Source organism: Andrena cerasifolii, chromosome 4, assembly GCF_050908995.1.
Source record: "Andrena cerasifolii isolate SP2316 chromosome 4, iyAndCera1_principal, whole genome shotgun sequence".
In the NCBI taxonomy this organism is placed as follows: domain Eukaryota; kingdom Metazoa; phylum Arthropoda; class Insecta; order Hymenoptera; family Andrenidae; genus Andrena; species Andrena cerasifolii.
This window is the reverse complement of record NC_135121.1, coordinates 414994-436449: the sequence shown is the minus strand read 5'-3', so window position 1 is coordinate 436449 and position 21456 is coordinate 414994. Positions and strand designations below refer to the sequence as shown.

Sequence of the window (21456 nt, the reverse complement as noted above, 5' to 3'; positions counted from 1 at the left end):
CGTAAGTCGGGTCAGCGCTGATTACTATCCGCCCGAGACGCTTGAGGCGCCCGAGACGGCTGAAACACCCGAAGCAGTCATGAATCATGACTCATGATGTCACCCCGCGTATCTGACTCACCCTTGCCCACACTGTTACTCGTTCTTACCCGTGACTGGTGACTTTTAGGACGTCTCGGGCGGATAGAAATTGTGGCGGCTCGTCGCATTAGCAACGGCTCTGGCCACCAGAGGCGCGAGCGGCGCTGGGCCGACGCTCGGTCGAGCAGCACGAAGCGCCGATCTCTGGTTTTGGTTTTTACAGTTCAACAAAACGTGATTCTAGGGCAGCACGTTCTTTTCTATCTGCGCTTGCAATTTCTTTGTTTCCTCCCGAACTCGCTTGTGCCTGACGCACTGTATAGTTAGTGATAAATGAATATAAATAGTAGTAATAAATTAGGATAAATAGGCTAGCCAAAAAGGTGTCGAATTCTCCTCTTACTACATTCTGATAATAATCTAGAGGGGCTACACAAGGTTTTTGGGGACCGATCCTCATTCCCGCCGCACAATCATCGGAGTGTCATATTTAAACCTAATGGTCAAGAAACGGTCATCAGAGGCGCGAAGACGTTCCTGCAGGGCCTTAAAGTGATTCCTATGCCACTCCGTATATTCCATCGAAATCTTAGTAGCGCCCTTGTAGTTATTCTTCAGGCAAATTATGGTGCGAGCAAGTATGTCCGAGGGCAACGTAACCTTAACAGGTGGGACTTTATCCGAGCTCTTCTTAGTAATCTTCTTGACGACCATATTGTCGTAACAGTTGGGACCCACCGCATTTGAGTCGCAGACACCTTGACACGGTCGACGTTGTCGGTTGGTGTGCAGAGCCCTGCAACGAGCGGGTTTGATCCATCCGTCACCCGACTGTATTTCAATGCGGCTATCCACCCGAAGCGCCCGAGGCGTTCGAGAGTATTGTATACGCGTGGTGACGTCATGACTACTCGGGCAGATAGGAATCAACGATGACCCAACTCATCCGCCGGAAGACGGCTGGGTAACGGGCAGGTTGACCCGCTATATACCCGCCCATTGCAGGGCTCTGTGGTGTGTTTGAATCCACTGACGCAGAGGATGCACCAATATTAAATATCATTATACTATTCTCCCTGCTATTCCTTCCTGAACTTCCACAACAGCCGCCTGGAATCACTTCCGAACCGTCAGATGTTGTACCCGTGTCCAAGTCTCCCTGATCCTGGCCTCGATGGCGTCCACTCGACCAGGAAGAGCTCCGATAGATGTACTAAGCTTGTCGAATTGGGTTTTGTATTCCCACAGCATTACGCCCCGAAAATTGACGAACTCCTCTTTGTATTCTCTCCTGAATACTTCGCGAAAATTGTGAACCCCGAGCTTAGAAGCTGTTGAATTGAGCTAAACAAGGCATCATTTGAGGAGGAGTCCTCGTCGAGTTTCGAGCTCCCAAGAACGACACCAGCGGCATTGGGCATGGCCGAGGGAGACCCAGCTCCTGTGTTCACCACGCAATCCAGAAGAATGCCGACTTTCCACGGGTGACGAAGGCAGCCAGGATGGGGAAGAACTCACTCCACAGCTGGCACAGGACAGTGGATTTAACAACAAGAGCCCTGCATCCTTTATAAACTTTATTGGGCCGCGGCGACATAACGCACAAATCCGGAGCAATAAACAAGAAATAAAACCAAGTCCTGAACTTTAAGCGTAACGCACGACGAAGAGTGGACAGGTATAAGCCGACGCGTGACTGATCGTCTCCAACAAGGATCGATGATAGGAGCGGGAAAGTCGAAGGATGATGAAATATCTTTTTAGGACAACGCAAGGATGATGAAATATTCTTGAATATCGACATAAAATAGCAGATGTAAACCCCGATTGGTGCGCCCCTAAACGATCAAATGTGTATAAATACGGACCCGACTGACGACAGTGCTCTGTATGGAAGTTATCCAAAATCGAGACAGCATCAAACCTCTTGATCCTGGGATTTCCAAATGTTATGCCCACGCGTTGTATGGGAATGTAATGAGACACACAATTCCGACAATACTAGTGGTATATTGTTACGTTAATAGAAATACATAGGTTAGAACGGCGTCTGTTCTACCGTGTCGGGTTGGTACTCCTCGTGCACGCCCGTACACGCAAGATGTGCGTGCTGGTGCAGGGGCGCGCACTCGTGGCCGCACGCGCGAACTCTCCCTCGCCCAACACCAAATTATTGTCTTCGGAAGCTTCAACGAGCTCCTAAGTAAATTACAAATTATTGTCTTAGGAAGTTTCAACCAGGTCCTTAGCAATTTCAAAATTATTGTCTTAGAGAGCTTCAACCAGCTCGTAAGCTATTTCTGAACCATTATCTTGAAAAGCTTTGACAAACTCTTAGATCCATACAATATCATTATACTTGGAAGCTTTTACCAGCTCATAACCAACGTGGAAGCGAATATCTTGGATAGCTTTAATCAGTCCTAGGTACCTGGAAGCCACTAAGCCGAAGGCGTCACCAGTCACAGCGTTACTTCTATTTTCGTTTCTATCAACCCATAGAGTTACCGTCCGTTTAGATAAGTAAGGTTCTATTATACCGACTCTGTGTCATAAGCAAGATCGATCAAATCAATATTCTTTTGTACCTACCTAATCGCAATTTCGATTGATCCCATTTCGACCAAAAGCGTCATTATATTATATTTTACGTCACTATCATTTATATACTTTTATATCGATTAAAAAATTCATCAATTCTGTTAATTAGTTATACATAGAATGTGTTTTTCTTGAATAAACACTGTTAAGAAGAATTCTGGTTCATGAAATGTATTTCTTTATTGCACACCACTCAAACCGATCTCAGATTCCTGTAACTCGCGTTAACGCCACGCCTTGAAACGTTATGCAAGGAACAACAACACCAGGCGAGCTAAATCAAGACACGTCTGCACACTAGAGTGGATCTTAGCTACACTTGACGAAAATTATTTTGTGAGACTTTTTAGTCCCCCCCCCCCCTCCCCCCTCCCGAATTGCGACACTTGTTGGAAAAATGATCTGGACAAAATTTCAGGCCGATTGGAACACGGGAAAAACGAAACGCATCGAATTTGAATGTTTCGAATTTTTTAAAACTTAATATAAATATACATTATGATTGTTAACGTCCCTGGGACGAAACGCTTGGGGTTTCCATAATTTAGCAATTTCAATGATAGCATACATTCAAGGTGAGCGTATTAAGACGTTGTATCGGGAATTGAGACAGGATGTGCTGGGCCCTATTGACGAGTCCATGAGCCGATCTAGGACGCAATTCTTTGATTACATTTGTATTCGTAATTTACATAATATCTATAATCACTTGTTTTCGGTCTTGGAACTGCTTTTCTTCTGTACGATGCAGCGTTTTAATGAAAATAAAAAATGTTTAATATCTCCCATCATTTATGGATATATGGAATAACATTTCAGAAAAAAGTCGTAGTATATAAACAGGCGAATATAACGGTGGGAACTTTTTTTCAAGGTCGCTCTTTCGAGTTTTCAAAGTCACAGATGTTTTTTGTTAACAATCGTATATGCTGTGTATGTATTCTTAAAGAAAAAAACTACAAATTTAACGATATGTCATAATGTATATTTATGTCAAGTTTTAAAAAATTAAAAAATTTCAATTTCGATGCACTTCGTTTTCTTATGGTCCAATTGACCTGAATTTTTCCAGATCAGTTTCCCAACAAGTGCCACAATTCTGGGGGGTGAGAGCAAAAAAATCTGATGGTCGAAAAATAAGGTCCACCCTTACTGTACACAGTAACAGCCGATTGCCAACTCGATGTGAAATGAACTCGATATCGAGATGAAAGTAACACCAAATGATTCCTGACATTCTCCCGATTAAATTGACAGAAAATAATATAATTCGGACTACTCTTAACGAAGGTAGCTTTCAATTTTGCAAATTAATTTTATGTGTAATATCGTGAATTATAGTCCAAATTATGTTGGGTATCATTTTCACCTGGAAAACACAGGGCCCGTTCTAAATATCTTATTATGCTTGTGTTGTTCTCGGGTGCCGAGCGCGCGCTTTCGAAAGATCCTATGTCCTAAGTAAAAACAAAATGGCAGTGAGGATGATTTTGGATCAACTTAACGGACACTACTTATACATAAAAATGTTTGGAAACAATCATATGAAGCGACACGCATTCACCTGCAACGTTGACAATACCCGACAATATTGGCTCTGTCTTGCGATGCATTTAACCAAAGTTTCGCATCAATCAATTAAAAAGTAAATGGATTGGTCAACTAGGTAAAATCAATGAATTGTGCATGATTTTATTAACGTCTAATGTAACTGCACTTTATGATTCTTTCCAAACATATACATACAGGGTGATTCGCCAATGGGGCAATCCCGCCAACAAAATTGATTTTCATAATGTAAAGCTAACTTCGTTAAAAGTAATCCTATTTACATGACATGTGGCATGCTTTTAATCGGTAGATCACCAGGAATTCATTGATGTCACTGCCATATCGATTCCATGAAGGATAAAGAATTTTTTAATATGCTTTAGTGAATACATTTCACGTTCGACCGCGCAATGTTGTTTTATCTTCGCTGAGTCACTCAGGCGATGATTCGCAGCTTACGCGAAAAATTAAATTCTTTAATCTTCATTGAATCGATATGACATCACTGCCCGAAGGATCGTGGCTCGAGGAGTCATCCCTTCGAATAAAGGCCCTCGCCGAAGTTATTTGAGCTTCAAATAACATTAAAATAAGATACATATAAAATTGAAAAAATTATTTGAAGCGAAAGATGGAAAGACCTTCGAATCAAGAAAATATCTGTAGCTGTCAGATGATCTCCCATCGAATAAACTGATTTATCCGTAGCGCTTCGAATAAAGATAACTCGGGATATCTTTACTTGACAGCAGATACAGATAAAATATCTTTTATTCGATTCGTTAAACAATTTTTTATTTAGATAATGTCCACCTCCGTTTACATGCAAACAGTTAACAGCAGTTAACTGCTTTATACGAACTGCAATCGCAATGGTTAAATACATCTTATTTCCGAGTCTTGTCGGCATAGAATTTTTCGATTCCAATTTATGTCAGCTGCGAGTAATGAAAAATTAGCATTTTTTAAGTAATTCTGCCAGCGTTACAAGTGATGTGACTCGTGAAAGCGCATATTCGCTTCAGATTTTGTCGTTATTCACAAGTAACTGTAAAAGTCCATCATGGTGTTGGCCAAATTTCTGTAGCTATTCCATAGATTAATTGTAATTAGTGATTTAATTGAATTTTTGGTCATTTTATTTCATTTGCAATTGTTTAATTCTAGATGCACAGTATGAAGACTCGTATGCTGCATATGAAGCTGCGCTTCGTTTGTTTGCAAATACCGAAATAGAAAAAGCTTACACATTGTGTGCAATGGCCGCTATAGCTTATACTTTTCAAGGAGTAAACGATGCTAAGACCTTACTTTTTCAATGTATTCAAGTGCAGCCACCAATTATAGCTGCTTTTTTGGCAGCGGCATCATTAGGAATATTGCATGGAGATTTAAATTTAACTACGTTGGTACTCAATGAACTAAAACCATATGAAAATAATCCCGAATATGGTCTACATGTTGCAAACTTATCAGCCTATTTTCACTTAATTGGAAATAATACTAAGAGTGCTGTTGCTATTCTTTCCAAAGCAACTTTCAGGCATCCTGGTAAGTAATATGTTTTCCTTTTTAATCCAATTAAGCTAATCAAGTAATAGTGTTTAACATTTTGAGTGACGGAAAGTTTTGAATAATGTCCCTTCAAATTGGTAAGACCTTTCCGAGGAATCAGTTTTGTCGGTAAAGTTTTACTTAAGTGGACTAGGCAGTCAGATATTCGATTTTGTTTTTGCATTTTTCGAAAGTACCATCCTTCCCGAGTAAACTGCCGTTTGGTTTATGTTAAAATTCACAAAATTAAGGATTTTACAGCCGAAAAAGTCGAGCGCACTATAAATCGTTCCTGCGCGCACGCAAGTAGACTAGATCCCCATAAAAAAAACTTCAAAAAAGTAAAAAAATTACGCCAAGTACATGAAACAAATAAATCACAAAAAAAGAAGATAATAATATAAATCGCAAAAAAAATAGAAGAAAATATACAACCAGAAAAAAATAGAAGATAATAATATAAATCAGAAAAAAAAGAAAATATACAATGTAAAAAAAGATGTGAAATCAAAATGAGCTGCAAGTACATAAAGGTGCTTTCTAACTGCGCTTTCTAACGGTGCTTTAATTAACCAATTAAAAAGGATCCAATTTAAAAACATTGTCGTAAATTAATAGCTTTACAAAATTAATGATATACAAAAAATTTGCGCCAGTTATAACAATGGCTATTTATAAAAAGAAAAAATGTATTATTAAATAATATTAAGCAGATATATTTTTATACAAATAAATATTTTATTCAAAATACTTGGCGCTGCGAAACCGAAAAAAAAATAAATGTCTTAGTATTAATAATTTACAATAACTCCCTTGCAATCTAAAATACATAAACATATACATACAGGGTGTCCCAAAAATGTCGGAGTTCCTCGAAAGGGGTGACTCAGGGCGTGATTTGAAACAACTTTTTCCTTAGCGAAAATATTGTCCGAAGCTTCGTTAACGAGATATTAACAAAAACCCCCGACCAATCAGAGCGCGCGCCTTCCGCTCGAGCTCCAGTTGTAGCGTTGGCTACGCGGCAGGCGGCTGCGCTTGTACTACGAAGGTATGAACAAGCAAGTCGGCATGCACCGAAGGAAACCGCGTTGCACAGTTTTATTTTAAAGCGGAATCTTAAATAATAATTGTTTGAAGTGAGAGGACAAGAAGTACGCAAATTTCATTTTCAAATAAGGCATAAACGAAAAGGTAATATAACATAAAATGTACAAGTGATCATAATTCGTTATTGAGGTAAAAATCCGTAGTTTAATCACGGCCAACATAACTAAATTTAAAAAATAATATTAGGTGTATGAATAAATTCTTTCAGACTGGATTGACGAATTTCTATCGCAGTGATATTCGTAAGCAACCAGAAAAATGGCAAAAGGTAATTAACAATAATGGAAATTATTTCGATGATTGAGTTGTTTTCATATTTTTTAAATCAAACTGTTATTAAACCCTAAAATCGAACAGAACTTATTTCTATACTTAATAATCACTAATAAATTAAATAAAACTCACCCTTTCGGACATTCCTTTCAGTAGTAAGGCTAAGCGGGTTCTAGACCAGGTCCTCCGAGGGGAGCGCGGCGGAGAGAAACATGGGCACGGGGCCTGCGGGGAGAGGAAGACCGGTTGCGCGTGCACGAGCCGCGGAGTGGGGGAAGCCGTAATCGTGGAGGGGATCAGTCCGGGCCGAGCCGCCGCGGAGGCCTCTCCAGACCTGGCCCACCGTTGGAAATTTTTCAGAGGGAGGCATTGACCCCCGAAAAAAATCTCTTTCAGAACTTGGCCCACCCGAAAATTTTTTCAAACCTAACCCAGGGTGGGGACTGTCCTAGAAATTTTTTTCCAAACCAATATGTATCAGAAATTGTTTCGGACGATGTCGGGAAAGATCGGCGTTTTTCGACACCGCGTCTTCGAGGGAAAGAGACGGAACATTACCTTAAAGTTAAAATTCTAGGAGGGAAAGAGACACCACTACATAGGGGATAGAATCGCATGCATTCTAAAGCTAACAGTATTTCAATGCGTTCCGATTTAACGTCGCAGCGTTTCGCGCGATCTCGCGTAATTCGACTCCTGTGGAGCGGCCGTGCAGTGTGATGTCACTTGGCGGCGCGAAGAACGAAATAGAATTATGCAGCGTCAGCAGAAATCTTTTTTCCCAACGCAGAGAAATAATAATTATTGAAACGGCGAATCTTAAAAATTAGGCGGTGAGAGGAGGAACATGGGTAAATAAAATTGAGAAATAATATATGTTTAAGAAATATATATTGTTACAAATAATAATATGAAAGAATAATATGAAGGAATAATATAGAATATAAAAAAACATAATTAAAATTTATTTGGCTTAATTATCCCACCCGATCACATCATCAGCAAATAGATTTGTTAATGGTAAATCCATAGGAACTTGCACGAGTTTGAACTGCAACAACACTAGCCCGAAGCCCCGATACTTTATTCCTATAGGTATCAAAATCAATATTTTCCGCTTTGACGTTTCGCCAAGCCACACTCTTTGGATGATACGCATGATTATTTCGAGATATAGTTATTTGTACATTATCATCATCATCGAAATCGCCTAAAAACGTTTGTTGTTCATATCGATGCACCCAATATTCCTCATCATCCTCGAAGTAGTCGTGTATTGGATTATCGCATTTTTTAAAAACTTTTAAAAAAATGTCGCCATCCTGATTAGCTTCCGCCTCATAAAGTTCTGCACATCGAATTGCTTCGGTTTGAACCGCAACATTTCGACAGGCCACATACATTTTCGGGCTGGATGAATGGATAACTGCCGCAGCAGCGGTGATCGTAGCGGTAGCCGGACGTTTCAAATTCATGGGCAATGACATAATCTGAAACCGATTTTTCTTATAATTCTCAAAGTTACTAACACAACGATTCACCAAAATATGATAATGGAAACTTACGGTATTAATCGATTGTATTTCCATGCGTTGAATGATTGATAATATCCTTCAAAAGCAATCTTCTTCAAAGCAATTTCACGTAACACAAAAAAATGAAAAAAGTGTTTCAAAGAACTGTCAAAGTGAGTGCACGTTGACCACGATTTGAAGACAACTGGTCTCGCTGCATCTCCAAGCTCCCACATGTGCGCCCATGCCTAAAGTTGCATAGCTTTGCAAAGTAGGATACCTTTGTTCTTCGCCGTCTTCATCACAGGCCACCTGCATTTTCGCTGACCATCCTCACCTTCTGGGCGTAGTCGTATTAAAATCAGACTCGTCCACCTGAACTGCATTATCACGAACGCCAATCCCCGATATCGCATTATCATTAACTGCGATATAGTCTATTTGTTCCGCATTAGTACATTTCCGCCATACAAAGAATTGTGGGGCCTTCTCCCAGGCCGAAGCAGCCACATCATCCTCATCAATATAATCACCTACGATGAATGAAGTTCGCCTATGCATACCTAGCCAATAATACATGTTCCCGTATTCCCCAGGCGGTATGTAGTCGTTTTCGCAGTTGCCATTATAAAACACCTTCAAATAAACATCTTCATAGTAAAGAACTTCTGCCGCATGAAATTCACCATCTCGAATTTCTTCGCATTGCACAGCGACATCCCGGCACGTCACATATATTTTGGGGTGGGATGCGTGACTGGGGATCGCAGCGGCAACTTCCCGATTCAAATCCACGGGTAGAGACATAATCTGAAACCGATTTTTTCTTTCAACACTCAAAAGTTGCTAATCCACCCAACACAACGATTCACTAAAAATATGGCAATGGAAACTTACGGTATTAATCGATGTATTTCGTGTGTATTGGAAGGCGGACGATATCCTTCAAAGCGATCTCGCTTACAATAACACTTCGATGCGATAGTCTTCGATGTAACTGCAATCCACTCAGATGCAATAAATTTTAAAACGTTTCTTGTAGTAACGTATGACCTGACCGATGCAGTAGCACGAGAGAACTGATTTCACGTGGACATTCCATAATCACACATACGAAAACATATAGCAATAATTATTCAACGTTGCGTTCGTGTAACGTACCGCTCACCTGCATTTTCGCTGACCATCCGCTCCTGCCATGCATACATCTTCTTCGAATTATTGATGGGCCATCCTCTCTTTTTTCTTCTTCGAACTCATCGTCTTCCATCGAATTGTTGAATGACCAGCTCTGCTAATATTCGTTAGATGTTAATCGTCGCACAACAGACGGTTAGGGCAACAGCACGGTAGTTGGTGCCTGGGTCTGTTCAGTCCCTAACAGAGATGGGCAAATTTTTATTCGCCACAAACGTATATGGTTTTAGTCGAATAAGAATTTATCCGAATAAATTGTTAATCGAATAAGGATTTATCCGAATTAGTTTTCAATCAAATAACAATTTATCCAGATTACATAAATAATAGATTGTGTGAACACATTTTTACAAAACTAAGAGGAAATCGAAACAATGAAAAGTATTCGTAGGTACTATTATTTGAATAATTTTGTAATAGATATTCGAATATAAGGTATTTTACTAATAACGAATAATTATTATCCGGATGAAATATTCGACTAAATAGATTTATGCGGTGTCAGCAGAAACGTTGAATCTTAAAATTTGGTAGCGAGGAGGAAGACGGGTAAATAAAAATGGAGAAATAATATATGTTTAAGAATATATATATTGTTACAAATAAAAAGAAAATAATATAAAATGAATATAAAATAAGATATAAATATAAGATATAAATATAAGATATAAATATAAGATATAAATATAAGATATAAATATAAGATATAAATATAAAATATAAATATAAGATATAAATATAAGATATAAATATAAAATATAAATATAAGATATAAATATAAAATATAAATATAAAATATAAATATAAAATATAAATATAAAAATATAAAACTATTTTAAAAAGGGGGAAGGTGGCGAGGGGGGGGGGGCGATGGGGGCAGCTGCGGTGGTATAATAAATATCTCCGCCATTGGTCGCCGTTGCAGACCGTCGCGACAAACCGCGCCTAATACGAGGGTGCGGCACCTCGCGCTGAAAATCCTAGCACATAGACATAAATGTTGATATAACAATGATATAACAATGATACATTAAACTGATTAAACATGGAGCACACAAAAAACAATGCACTACATACCTGCGATGGCGGCGAAGGCGGCGACGGCGACGGCGGCGGCGAGTTCCAGTCGCTCGACCACGAGGGCGATGGTGGTGGCGAGCCCTAAATGATAGGAACCCGCGATATAATATTGACACAACCGTCTGATTTAATCTCACTCGGTATCAATGGTTAAACGCGATAAATGTCAAAAATAGTTTTTATCATACAATTTGTCACCCATGCCTAAAGTTGCATATGTTGCAAAGTAGGATAACATTGTTCTTCACCTTCTTCGTCACTGACCATCCCTCATTCTTTGTGCTCCACCTGCATTTTCGCTGACCATCCTCTCCTGCTATGCACCTTCTTCGAATTATTCACTGGCCATCCTATCCTTTTTTCTTCCTCGCACTCATCATTTGACTGAACCTCTCGGGATCAAATATTTACTGATACACAATTTCTTCGATGCAATTAATCGATCAAGTTTATAATCTCGATCACACTTTTCACACGCTTATGAGGGGATCCCTTGGAATTTGATCCACAAATTTCGAGGCATAGTCTCGTGGAGCATGGAAAATACAGAAGGCAGTTAAAAAATTGTAAATGACTTTAAGATAAATTTATTTCAATTTCTAACAATTTCCTTTTAAATCACTTCGCGATACCAATTTCACATTGTAAAAGTAACTGCGGCCAATTTAATACCATTGTCCACGTGATTATCATTAATACGGTCAAGTTAATGTGACATTCCACCATCATTTCGATCCTTTCTTTCGATTTTGTTATCGAGGTAAGACCCTTCACTGCACGTTGTTGTCTATGTTGAACGAAAGCCCGATGCACCCGCGTAACCGGTTCTGGCAAAAGGGGAGAGATATTTTTGAACATCTATCGAACGTCGATCGTACCACTTTGAACATCTATCGAACGTCTATCGTACCACTTTGAACATCTATCGGACCACTTTGAACATCTATCGGACTACTTTGAACATCTATCGAATGTCTATCGGACCACTTTGAACATCTATCGAACGTCTATCGAACCCCCACCCCGAATTTAACTTTAAAATAATCATGATTGTGCCATAATTTGTTTTGTTTGATGGGAATTTATCCGACAGTCACAAATAATTTTCTTCTAAGCAGTGGTCGCCAACAAGAGCTTTTTGCGTAGTAGTAAGGCTAAGCGGGTTCTAGACCAGGTCCTACGCGGCGGCTCGGCCCGCATTGATCCCCTCCACGATTACGGCTTCCCCCACTCCGCGGCTCGTGCGCGCGCAACCGGTCTTCCTCTCCCCGCAGGCCCCGTACCCATGTTTCTCTCCGCCGCGCTCCCCCGCGCACCCTCACTTCCCCCCGCCCCCGCGCTCCCATCGGAGGACCTGCTCTAGAACCCGCTTAGCCTTACTACTCCTTTCCTTTCTCTCCTTCCTTTTCGGAAACCTGTGTCACCAAGTGGGTTACTGTACCAATCCTAGTCATCGTTGGACGAAAATATTTATGGTAGGGTTGCGCCCAGTGCTCAGCTGATCGCAGGTATACGACACCACCTGAAGGTAAGGATCGCAACGTAAAGTGCGTCCGGGTTAATGTACCGAATATTTACTTCACTGCACGGCCACTAACACTGATCACTTAATTTAATTTTCATGGAACGTGTTGTTCCTACGCTATATAATTAGTGGCCCTGAAAGGAGCCGATTACTGTTAGTTGTGTAGTTGCTCGATGTGACTACCCTCAGCGTCTATGCACGCCTTGCGGCATCATTGACTCCGTTGAGGATAATCTTGACGCCAAACGCCGAATCGTACCCTCGTTGGGGGTTTGGATGTGCGGGTATTCCCGTGCAAACGCTCGCACAGTAGCACTTGCGTCCCCGTTGTTCCGGGCGTACACCCAGAACATCGCGTAACATTCTTGAGCGCAGAACATTTCTGGGACGAGATTGCTAGCTGACTGACAAGATTTTTTCCAAGCAACTTCCTCTATCCCCAAGTAGTTTCTCTCGTTCCATTATGGGTTAACTCCCACCAGAACAAGAGGCTATACGTAAAAAGAAGCCAGCACATTTTCGAAACACACGTTCTTTGCAGATGTGCAACGAACGACCCATCCTACACTTTCACCTAAGTCCGTGCTCCGTTCTTTTACTGCTAATGTACCCGTTGCTTCGAGATAGAAAGGGCTCGAAGACAAGAGAAACAGACAGTCTTCGAGTTGCTATAAAGAAGAAAAGTCATACCATGAGGGAGTTTCCGTTTTCCAATACCCTGAGTTCACGTCAGCTACGAGGTGGAACCAGCTAAGCCACAAATTACCCAAAACAAATCGTTCTCTACCGCCGACTCGCAGGACAATACAGTCATAAACGGCGATCCTGGCGAAATGCTTTGGCCGACCAGGCTGATTAATTTTTGGGAACTAGCAATTAAAAAGTAATATCCAACATCAATACACCTCGCGGAGAGGTACAGAAAGAAAGGGCGTAACTCGCTGACTGCGCGTAGTCCCACCTGCTTTGTCCTCGTTCCAATTAAAGGCAGAACCCTTATCTCTCGAATATAAGCACGCGCTAGTATTACAAAACAAAAGCACGCGTCGACGTATTCCGTGCGAGAGAAGGTGGGCTTCGGGGAGGAGATATTGCTGTGAAGTGGACTTCTTCAAGGCAGTGGCCGCTTCAGAGAGATGCAGGGCAGATTGGTTATATTAGGACCAATCAGACGCGTGCTTTTGTTTTGAAATTCGAGCGCGTGCTTATACTCGAGAGATAAGGGTCCTGCCTTTAATTGGAAGGAAGGACGAAGCAGGTGGGACTACGCGCAGTCAGCGAGTTACCTCCTTTCTTCCTATGACTCTCCGCGAGACGTATTTAAAATTAATCAGGCTAGTCGGCTAAAGCATTTCGCCAGGGTCGTGGTTTTTATGACCGTATTGTCCTGCGAGTCGGCGGTAGAGAACGATATGTTTTGGGTAATTGTTGGCTTAGTTGGTTCCGCCTCGTAGCTGACGTGGACTCAGGGTATTGGAAAACAAAAACAGGAATGGTATGCCTTTTCTTCTTTATAGCAACTCGAAGACTGTCTGTTTCTCTTGTCTTGGAGCCCTTTCGAACTGAAACACGTGGTGTCTGCTGACTATCTCGAAGCAACGGGTACATTGGCAGTAAAAGGACGGAACGCGGACTTATGTGAAAGTGTAGGATGGGTCGTTCGTTGCACTTCTGCAAAGCACGTATATTTCGAAAATGTGCTGGCGTCTTTTTACCTGATGCCTCTTTTCCTGGTAGGAGTTAACTCATAATGGAACGAGGGTAACTACTTGGGGGTAGAGGAAGTTGCTTGGAATAAATCCTGTCAGTCAGCTAGCAATCTCGTCCCAGAAATGTTAACCGCTCAAGAATATTACGCGATGTTCTGGGTGTACGCCCGGAACAACGGATACGCAAGTGCTACTGTGCGAGCGTTTGCACGGGAATACCCGCACATCCCAACCCCAAGCGAGGGTACGATTCGGCGTTTGGTGTCAAGATTATTCTCAACGGAGTCAATGATGCCGCAAGGCGTGCATAGACGCTGAGGGTGGTCACATCAAGCACCCGCTCAACTAACAGTAATTGGCCCCTTTCGGGCCCACCAATTTTATAACGTAGGAATAACACGTTCCATGAAAAGTAAATTAAGTGATCAGTGTTAGTGGCCGTGCAGTGAAGTGAATATTCGGTACATTAACCCGGACGCACTTGACGTTGCGATCCTTTCCTTCGGGTGGTGTCGTATACCTGCGATCAGCTGAGCACTGGGGGGCGCAACCCTACCATAAATCTTTTCGTCCACCGATGACCAGGATCGGCACAGTGACCTACTTAGTGACACAGGTTTCCGAAAAGGAAGGAAAGGAATGCCCGAAGGGGTGAGTGTTATTTAATTTATTAGTGATTATTATATGTAGAAATAAATTCTGTTTGATTTTAGGGTTCAATAACAGTTTGATTTAAAAAGTATGTAAACAACTCAACCATCGAAATAATTTCCATTATTGTTAATTACCTTTTGCCATTTTTCTGGTAGCTTACGAATATCACTGCGATAGAAATTCGATTGCTTTATACTGATTATGTAAATCCAATCGGAAAGACTTTATTCATACACCTAATATTATTTTTTAAATTTAGTTATGTTGGCCATAATTAATCTCCGGATTTTTACCTCAATAACGAATTATGATCACTTGTCGTACATTTTTTGTTACATTACCTTTTCGTTTATGCCTTATTTGAAAACGAAATTTGCGTAATTCTTGTCCTCTCACTTTAAACAATTATTATTTAAGATTCCGCTTTAAAATAAAACTGTGTAACGCGGTTTACTTCGGTGCATGCCGACTTGCTTGTTCATACCTTCGTAGTACAAGCGCAGCCGCCTGCCGCGTAGCCAACGTTACAACGGGAGCTCGGGCGGAAGGCGCGCGCTCTGATTGGTCGGGGGTTTTTGTTAATATCTCGTTAACGAAGCTTCGGACAATATTTTCGCTAAGGAACAAGTTGTTTCAAATCACCCCCTGAGTCACCCCTTTCAAGGAACTCCGACATTTTTGGGACACCCTGTATATCTTATCTCAAGGTAATTTTTTGGTTTTGATTGTTTTTTTTTTTGCGTTCTTTGATGCTTTCAATTTCTTTGCCTCTTCTAATTTCTCCTTCATTATCGAAGCATTTTGTGTTGGAATCGTTTTCTTTAATTCTTTTGCTTCTTCAACTTCTCTTTTCTTATTTTCCTGTTCCTTATACCATTGTAAGCCTTCTTCCGACAACATTACGGATGGAATTTTCACCTTACTTATCCTTTTTTTCTTTGAAGTTTTTTCTGTAGGCCAATATAAAAACTGTTGAGGTTGAGAAACAGTATTTGCATTTGAAGTCGAAGCAGAAGTTTCAGCTATATTGGTACTCTCTTGAACATTTATCACATTACTAGAATTTTCAATATTTTCCAATAGACTATTATGATAAACTTTGTTTTCATTATTAACATGATCTTCAGGAGTTTTATGCTCATGCTGTACATTTGAACTAGTATTTACATTAACATTAAGAAGTATTTCTTCAGATAAATCTATAGGCAGAGCAAAATAAACATTTCCTTCATCATTTAGTACAGAGAATTGTAAATTAATATTAGAAGATACTTCTTGCACATCAGCTACATTTTGTAAAACAATCAGCTGTAAAAAAATACTTATGTTACCATATAAATAAAAAATTGATTTCTGTAAATACAAATAAAGAATTGTATTTATAGTGAAGCTATCTTATATTATAAATATATGTTTTCCAAAAAAGTGGGTACAAGATAATATGCGCGTGTAAAATTAAATATGTTTAAGATAAATTAAAAAACGAATCTATTAAAAACATAGAAATAAATCACACGTGGATTACAATCACAATTCCAGTTCACACAATGGGTGAATTAAAATTAAACTTGGAAAACTAATACTTATTTAAATATAAATGCCAATGCGTTTTGTAAAAAATATGCAATTCTTAATTTACTTCTGGATTCAAAACTTCCATAGGTAGATTTCCTTTCTGTTGCTCTACATCTGTAACACAATCCATATGTTGAAGGGTAGGTTCATCATGTAGTACTTGTACGGATAATGGTTCTATAGAATTATCATTGTGGATATGTGAGCAAACTTCAATGTTAGTTTTGTAACAGTCTGAACGCATGCTTTTCCACACACGATAGAGATTTGTGTCATCAGTTTGTCCTTCCCATTTTTCAACTTCACCACAAGCTCGAAATTGTTTCAGTGTATCTGGATCAATATATTTCTCAAAAGACTCTATCAGCGACGGTTCCTGATTTGTGGTAGTTTCACTATCATTGTTTTTGGAACGAATAAACACCTTAGAAAGATCTAATTTGTCTATTACAAATGGATGTAGTCCGCAAGCACTAAAACCATTTGATAGTATTGTCTTTAAATCCATTTTTGTGAACACATTTGCTAAAAGTACAGCAAAATCATGTTTGGCAACACTCAATACATGATTTTCAATTCTGTATGCATTGACTTCTTTCCTCCAATGTGCTTTCAATGGAGAAAACATGGTAACGTCCATGGGTTGCATTAAGTGAGTGGTGTTCGGTGGTAGAGCGACCAATATTATATGATGGTCGTGACAAAACGCACTTAGTGGTTGTGTCATGTGAGAGACATGCCCATCCAAAAATAATATTACTGGTAGCTGGATTCTACATGCAGCAACCCATGGATAAAATTTATTTGCAATGTACTCGTAAAATAATTCCAAGGTCATCCATCCTTTCTCTGAAGTGCCCACATGGAACTCTGGAGGCAGTTCAGCATAAATTGAAGATGGTACTCATTGGTAATTGAAAACAACTAAAGTTGGAGCCAGTTGACCCGCAGCGTTTCCAGTCACTAACACAGTTAAATTCTCCCTCTCATTATTATTAACTATATTATACACATTTTTGGATCCTTTTGCTGCCAAGACTGAACCTCCTTTTGGATTTAGTAGCAGAGCTGTTTCGTCTGTATTAAAAATTCGTGACCCATCAATATTTAGAAGATTTTCTTTCTTTAAATAAGCAGCAACATCTGTGAACCATTTTTTAAATGATTCTTCAGTCACCAAGGCTCTAGCGAGTGATATATTTTCAGACATTCTCTGTGTTAGCACTGGGTGCCTTCGAAGGAAACCATCAAACCAATGTCGGCCTGGTCGTCCATCAGTAAATGAATTTGCCCTTTCCAATTTCTTTATAAAAACTGCTACGCTGTTGAATAAATGCTCTTTTGTAACTGAACAGCCAAGAGAGCACATTTGCAATACCCATTGCACAAGATCCTCTTCTTCCTTCAACGTTAAGACTGTACTTGGTCCAGGTGTGTCACTTTTACAGTATTGTCTCGTTAGCGATTCGCTGGTCGGGACCGGCGTTGAGTCGGTATCGTGAACAGAGCCCTAATTCCGAGTGTTCGTTTCTCGCTTCTTTCTGGCCGGAGGGGGGAGCGAGATGGAACACTGCGTGCGCGGCGAGCGTGCGCGATGGTCGCTAGCGCTTACCGTGGGCACGAAAACCGCTTCGCAAAATCTCGACGCAGGCCCGTCACAAATCCTTTTTGCGCCCTTTATTATAATACATTTATTTGAATTTATTGATGACCTTACTCAGAATTTGTATTCGTAGTTTAAAACAGTTGCAGTGCAATTTATAATATTTTATTTTAAAGTATATTTTCAACAATACCAGCAATGAAAATACCATTATGCACCTCTTGTCGACTTTCCGCCGTAGGCAGTGGCCTAATTTTGCTTATAGGGACAAGCCAAGCTTACAGGCAGAGATCAGTATGTACATAGCCAAAGAACGTACATATATAATGCGACTTAGACTAAATAAATCATTTATACTTTTGAAAAATGAAATTCTAATATTTTCGATTTTATGTACATATTTGTAATAACTAGGTCAAATTTCCTAAATGAAAGGAAGGCCAATTTCGACGTCCTTCGTACAATTATGTATGTGCTCCGACTGCGCATGAATTGTTGCTTGGTTGCTGATATGTACAATTGTATGAAGGTCGTCGAGATTGGCTTTCCTTTCATTTAGGAAATTTGGCATAGCTGTTACAAATATGTACATAAAATAGAAAATATTAGAATTTCATTTTTCAAAAGTATAAATGATTTATTTAGTCTAAGACGCGTTATATATGTACTTTCTTTGGCTATGTACCTAATGATCTCTGCCTGTAAGCTTAGCTTGTCCCTATAAACAAAATTAGGCCAATGCCTACGGCGGAAAGTCGACAAGAGGTGCATAATGGTATTTTCATAGCTGGTATTGTTTAAAATATACTTTAAAATAAAATATTACAATTGCCAAGTTCGCCTAGGGCGCAAAAAAGACTTGAACCGGGCCTGCGTCAAGATTTTGCGAATCGGTTTCGCGCCCACGATACGCGCTTGCGACCATCGCGCACGCAAAGGACAGAGTGTCAGGCGTCCGAAAGACGGAGCGAGACAAAACATCAACGCGTCGTCGGTCTCGTACCGTCCTCGCTCGCTTTCAGTGCCTCTCGCTCGCTCTCGTTCCATCTCGCTCTAGCTTTCGCCGGGCCAGAGTGAGACAAAAGTGGTGGGGATAGCGAAGAGTCGGTATCGTGTACACAAAATCGAGTCGCTAACGAGGAAATACTGTATACGCATTTTTCGCTTTATTGTAAAGTGATGTTCGTGGCACAGAATATTTTTTGCTTGCAGTATTTATCTGCATTCCAGAAGGGACTGCTTCCAAGGCTTTACACATGTCGTTTTTATTATATAAAAAACTTTTTTTTTGTAGTGGCTCATGTTTATTAGGTATGCTAATTTATTCAGAACCACACACGCGCTTCACTTATGACAGCTTGGAACAAAAATGAGGTTATGACGAAGATCGCGCTTCCGACTTCGATGTTCCGTATTACAGACAAGATTGAAAATCTGGCGGTATTACGGAATTTAACTTAAAAATAAAAATAAATGAGTTTGTAGATCTTGAATTTATTTTTTTTAAATTACATTAAACCTTTTTAGGATATAATATACATTTTATTCGGTGAAAACAGTGTTTATAATTGATTTATATGAAATAGTTCGGTACATCATTTCTTAAGGTTTTGGACAAGAAATGCTATTAATTCACCGAAAGCGTGTTACGCATTTTTTTATAAATACTTATAGTATTATGACATATTAAAATTGCCGTTTTTTACTTTGAATCTTGTTCGTGAATATTTGAATTTAATTAAAAAAAAATTGTTTACGGTTATTTATGCATGGATTTTGTTTCATTGATAATTTTAATAGAAAGGCTCCGTAATAGGGACACATACCCTAGTATAGTGCGCGCCGCGGCCGCCGGGCGGCCGCTGGCCCCGCGATCGGCTCGCTGGAGAAGATAAGCGACGGTACCGGTATAAAGTCGCCGCGAGCACAATCGGGGCTCTCTGACCGTACGGCCGAGAGCCTTTTTGGACTCCTGAACTGTGCCAGAATCGGCCATCGCCATTACTGCGCCGTTACCAGCTTCTTCCTGATATAGACCGAGAGTAATCTTGCGTCGTACACCAACGCCTCCATGAACCTCTGCAGTGCTAAACTCAGAGGCCACATTGCACTAGGCCGTCTCTTTACAACTCCCAATTTGAGTGCGCCGCTATCGACCACTCAAGAGCAGTTGCTCTCCTCCGCTATCCTTACTTCCCCCAGATCTCGCCGAAACTGTCGGCGCCGCAAGTCGCCGAGGCCACGCCGGAACGCCCGACCGTACCGAACCGACCAAACTCGGAAGCGCCTCCGCGAACCCGCGACTAACAGCAGACGCGCACCTGTACCGACTACGACGGACACAATAAAAGGATTTTTACCCGCAACCACCTCTTATTCATTTGACGGACTCTGACATCCGACTGAGACGGCACTATCCCTTCTCCGTCCCACCGACAACCGTCTCGCAACCGGAGACGGTTATATGTTTTTATGATACCCCCAACAGCTAAATGATGGCTTGGCCGCAGCTGACATACACAGATCCGCCACTGTGTGTGTTAGTGATCTCAAGCGGTAGGTCAAAATTGACTCAGGCATAGGCACAGGGGTTAATCGGGATTTGAAAAATATGTTTAAATTTCTGTATGCAATAATACTAATTTTGTTCAAAGTAAGAGGGGTATTAGCAGTAAGAGGAGTTTAAAAAAAAAGTTTGATCTTAGCGAAAATGATTCTGACTGTCGTAGTCATCGGAAACAAAACACGTACAATTTTTCTTAATCTACAGGGTGTCCCACTAAGGAGTGGACAGCGCGATATCTCTTAAAGTATTGTCGATAAAAATATAAAAAAAATAGGGAATTGCATGGTTCGAGGGGGCCCATTTATTAGCGCGAACGAATTTTGTTTTCGATTATTATTTTAAAAGATACGATGGTCAAGTTCGGTTTTTCAAATGGAACTATTTTTTTTGAAGACCTGAGTTGATAGTGCGTTCCAAGACAAATTCAATAAGCTTTAATGTATACACTTTATTTCCACTGGTTTTTAAGATATTGCGCTTGCAAATTTACTGATTTTCACTGTAAGAAACCCCTCTGGAATGGCAAAAACCGGGGGCGGTCTTACTGGCGCTACGGGTGGCACTGCCTGTTGAAATGGATACTTACCTGCCAAAGGTCTACGCCAGAAATGGCAGGCCCAAAGGCTGGACAATTCTTTTCCGTCAGAAATGCTACTTAGGTAGGTACATCTGCGGAATCGAGAAGCGCATCGTTACTTTTATTTCGCACTTGCTTCTACGCTCGGATGGCCGGTTCTTTTGGGAGGAATGCAAATCCGATTGGTTCTGATACAATCTGCTCCCTATGGTTGAAATTTAGTCTAGCAACTTTCACTCCTCCTAACCTAACCAATCCAACTTGCATTCCTCCCAAAAGAACCGGC

General features: G+C 40.5%; 2 protein-coding genes and 1 long non-coding RNA gene across 5 annotated transcripts in view; 2 read left to right on the top strand and 1 right to left on the bottom strand.

The window, feature by feature from the left end:
* LOC143368023 (superkiller complex protein 3) overlaps positions 1-21456 on the top strand; it is a 234958-nt gene that overhangs the window by 186206 nt on the left and 27296 nt on the right. For all 3 annotated transcript variants that reach the window (XM_076810349.1, XM_076810348.1, XM_076810346.1), the window contains one exon: positions 5401-5784. In XM_076810349.1, coding sequence (XP_076666464.1) covers positions 5401-5784 — 384 coding nt within the window. The remainder of the gene's footprint in view (positions 1-5400; positions 5785-21456) is intronic.
* LOC143368051 (uncharacterized) lies at positions 15441-17939 on the bottom strand. Its single transcript, XM_076810409.1, has 2 exons — positions 16489-17939; positions 15441-16157 (listed from the first exon to the last, which is right to left on the bottom strand). Exons 1-2 carry the CDS (start codon positions 17260-17262, stop codon positions 15552-15554), a joined length of 1380 nt encoding a protein of 459 aa, XP_076666524.1. The 5' UTR covers positions 17263-17939; the 3' UTR covers positions 15441-15551.
* LOC143368099 (uncharacterized) lies at positions 17759-19797 on the top strand. Its single transcript, XR_013085152.1, has 2 exons — positions 17759-17855; positions 19240-19797. It is a non-coding gene; the product is annotated as an uncharacterized LOC143368099 (long non-coding RNA).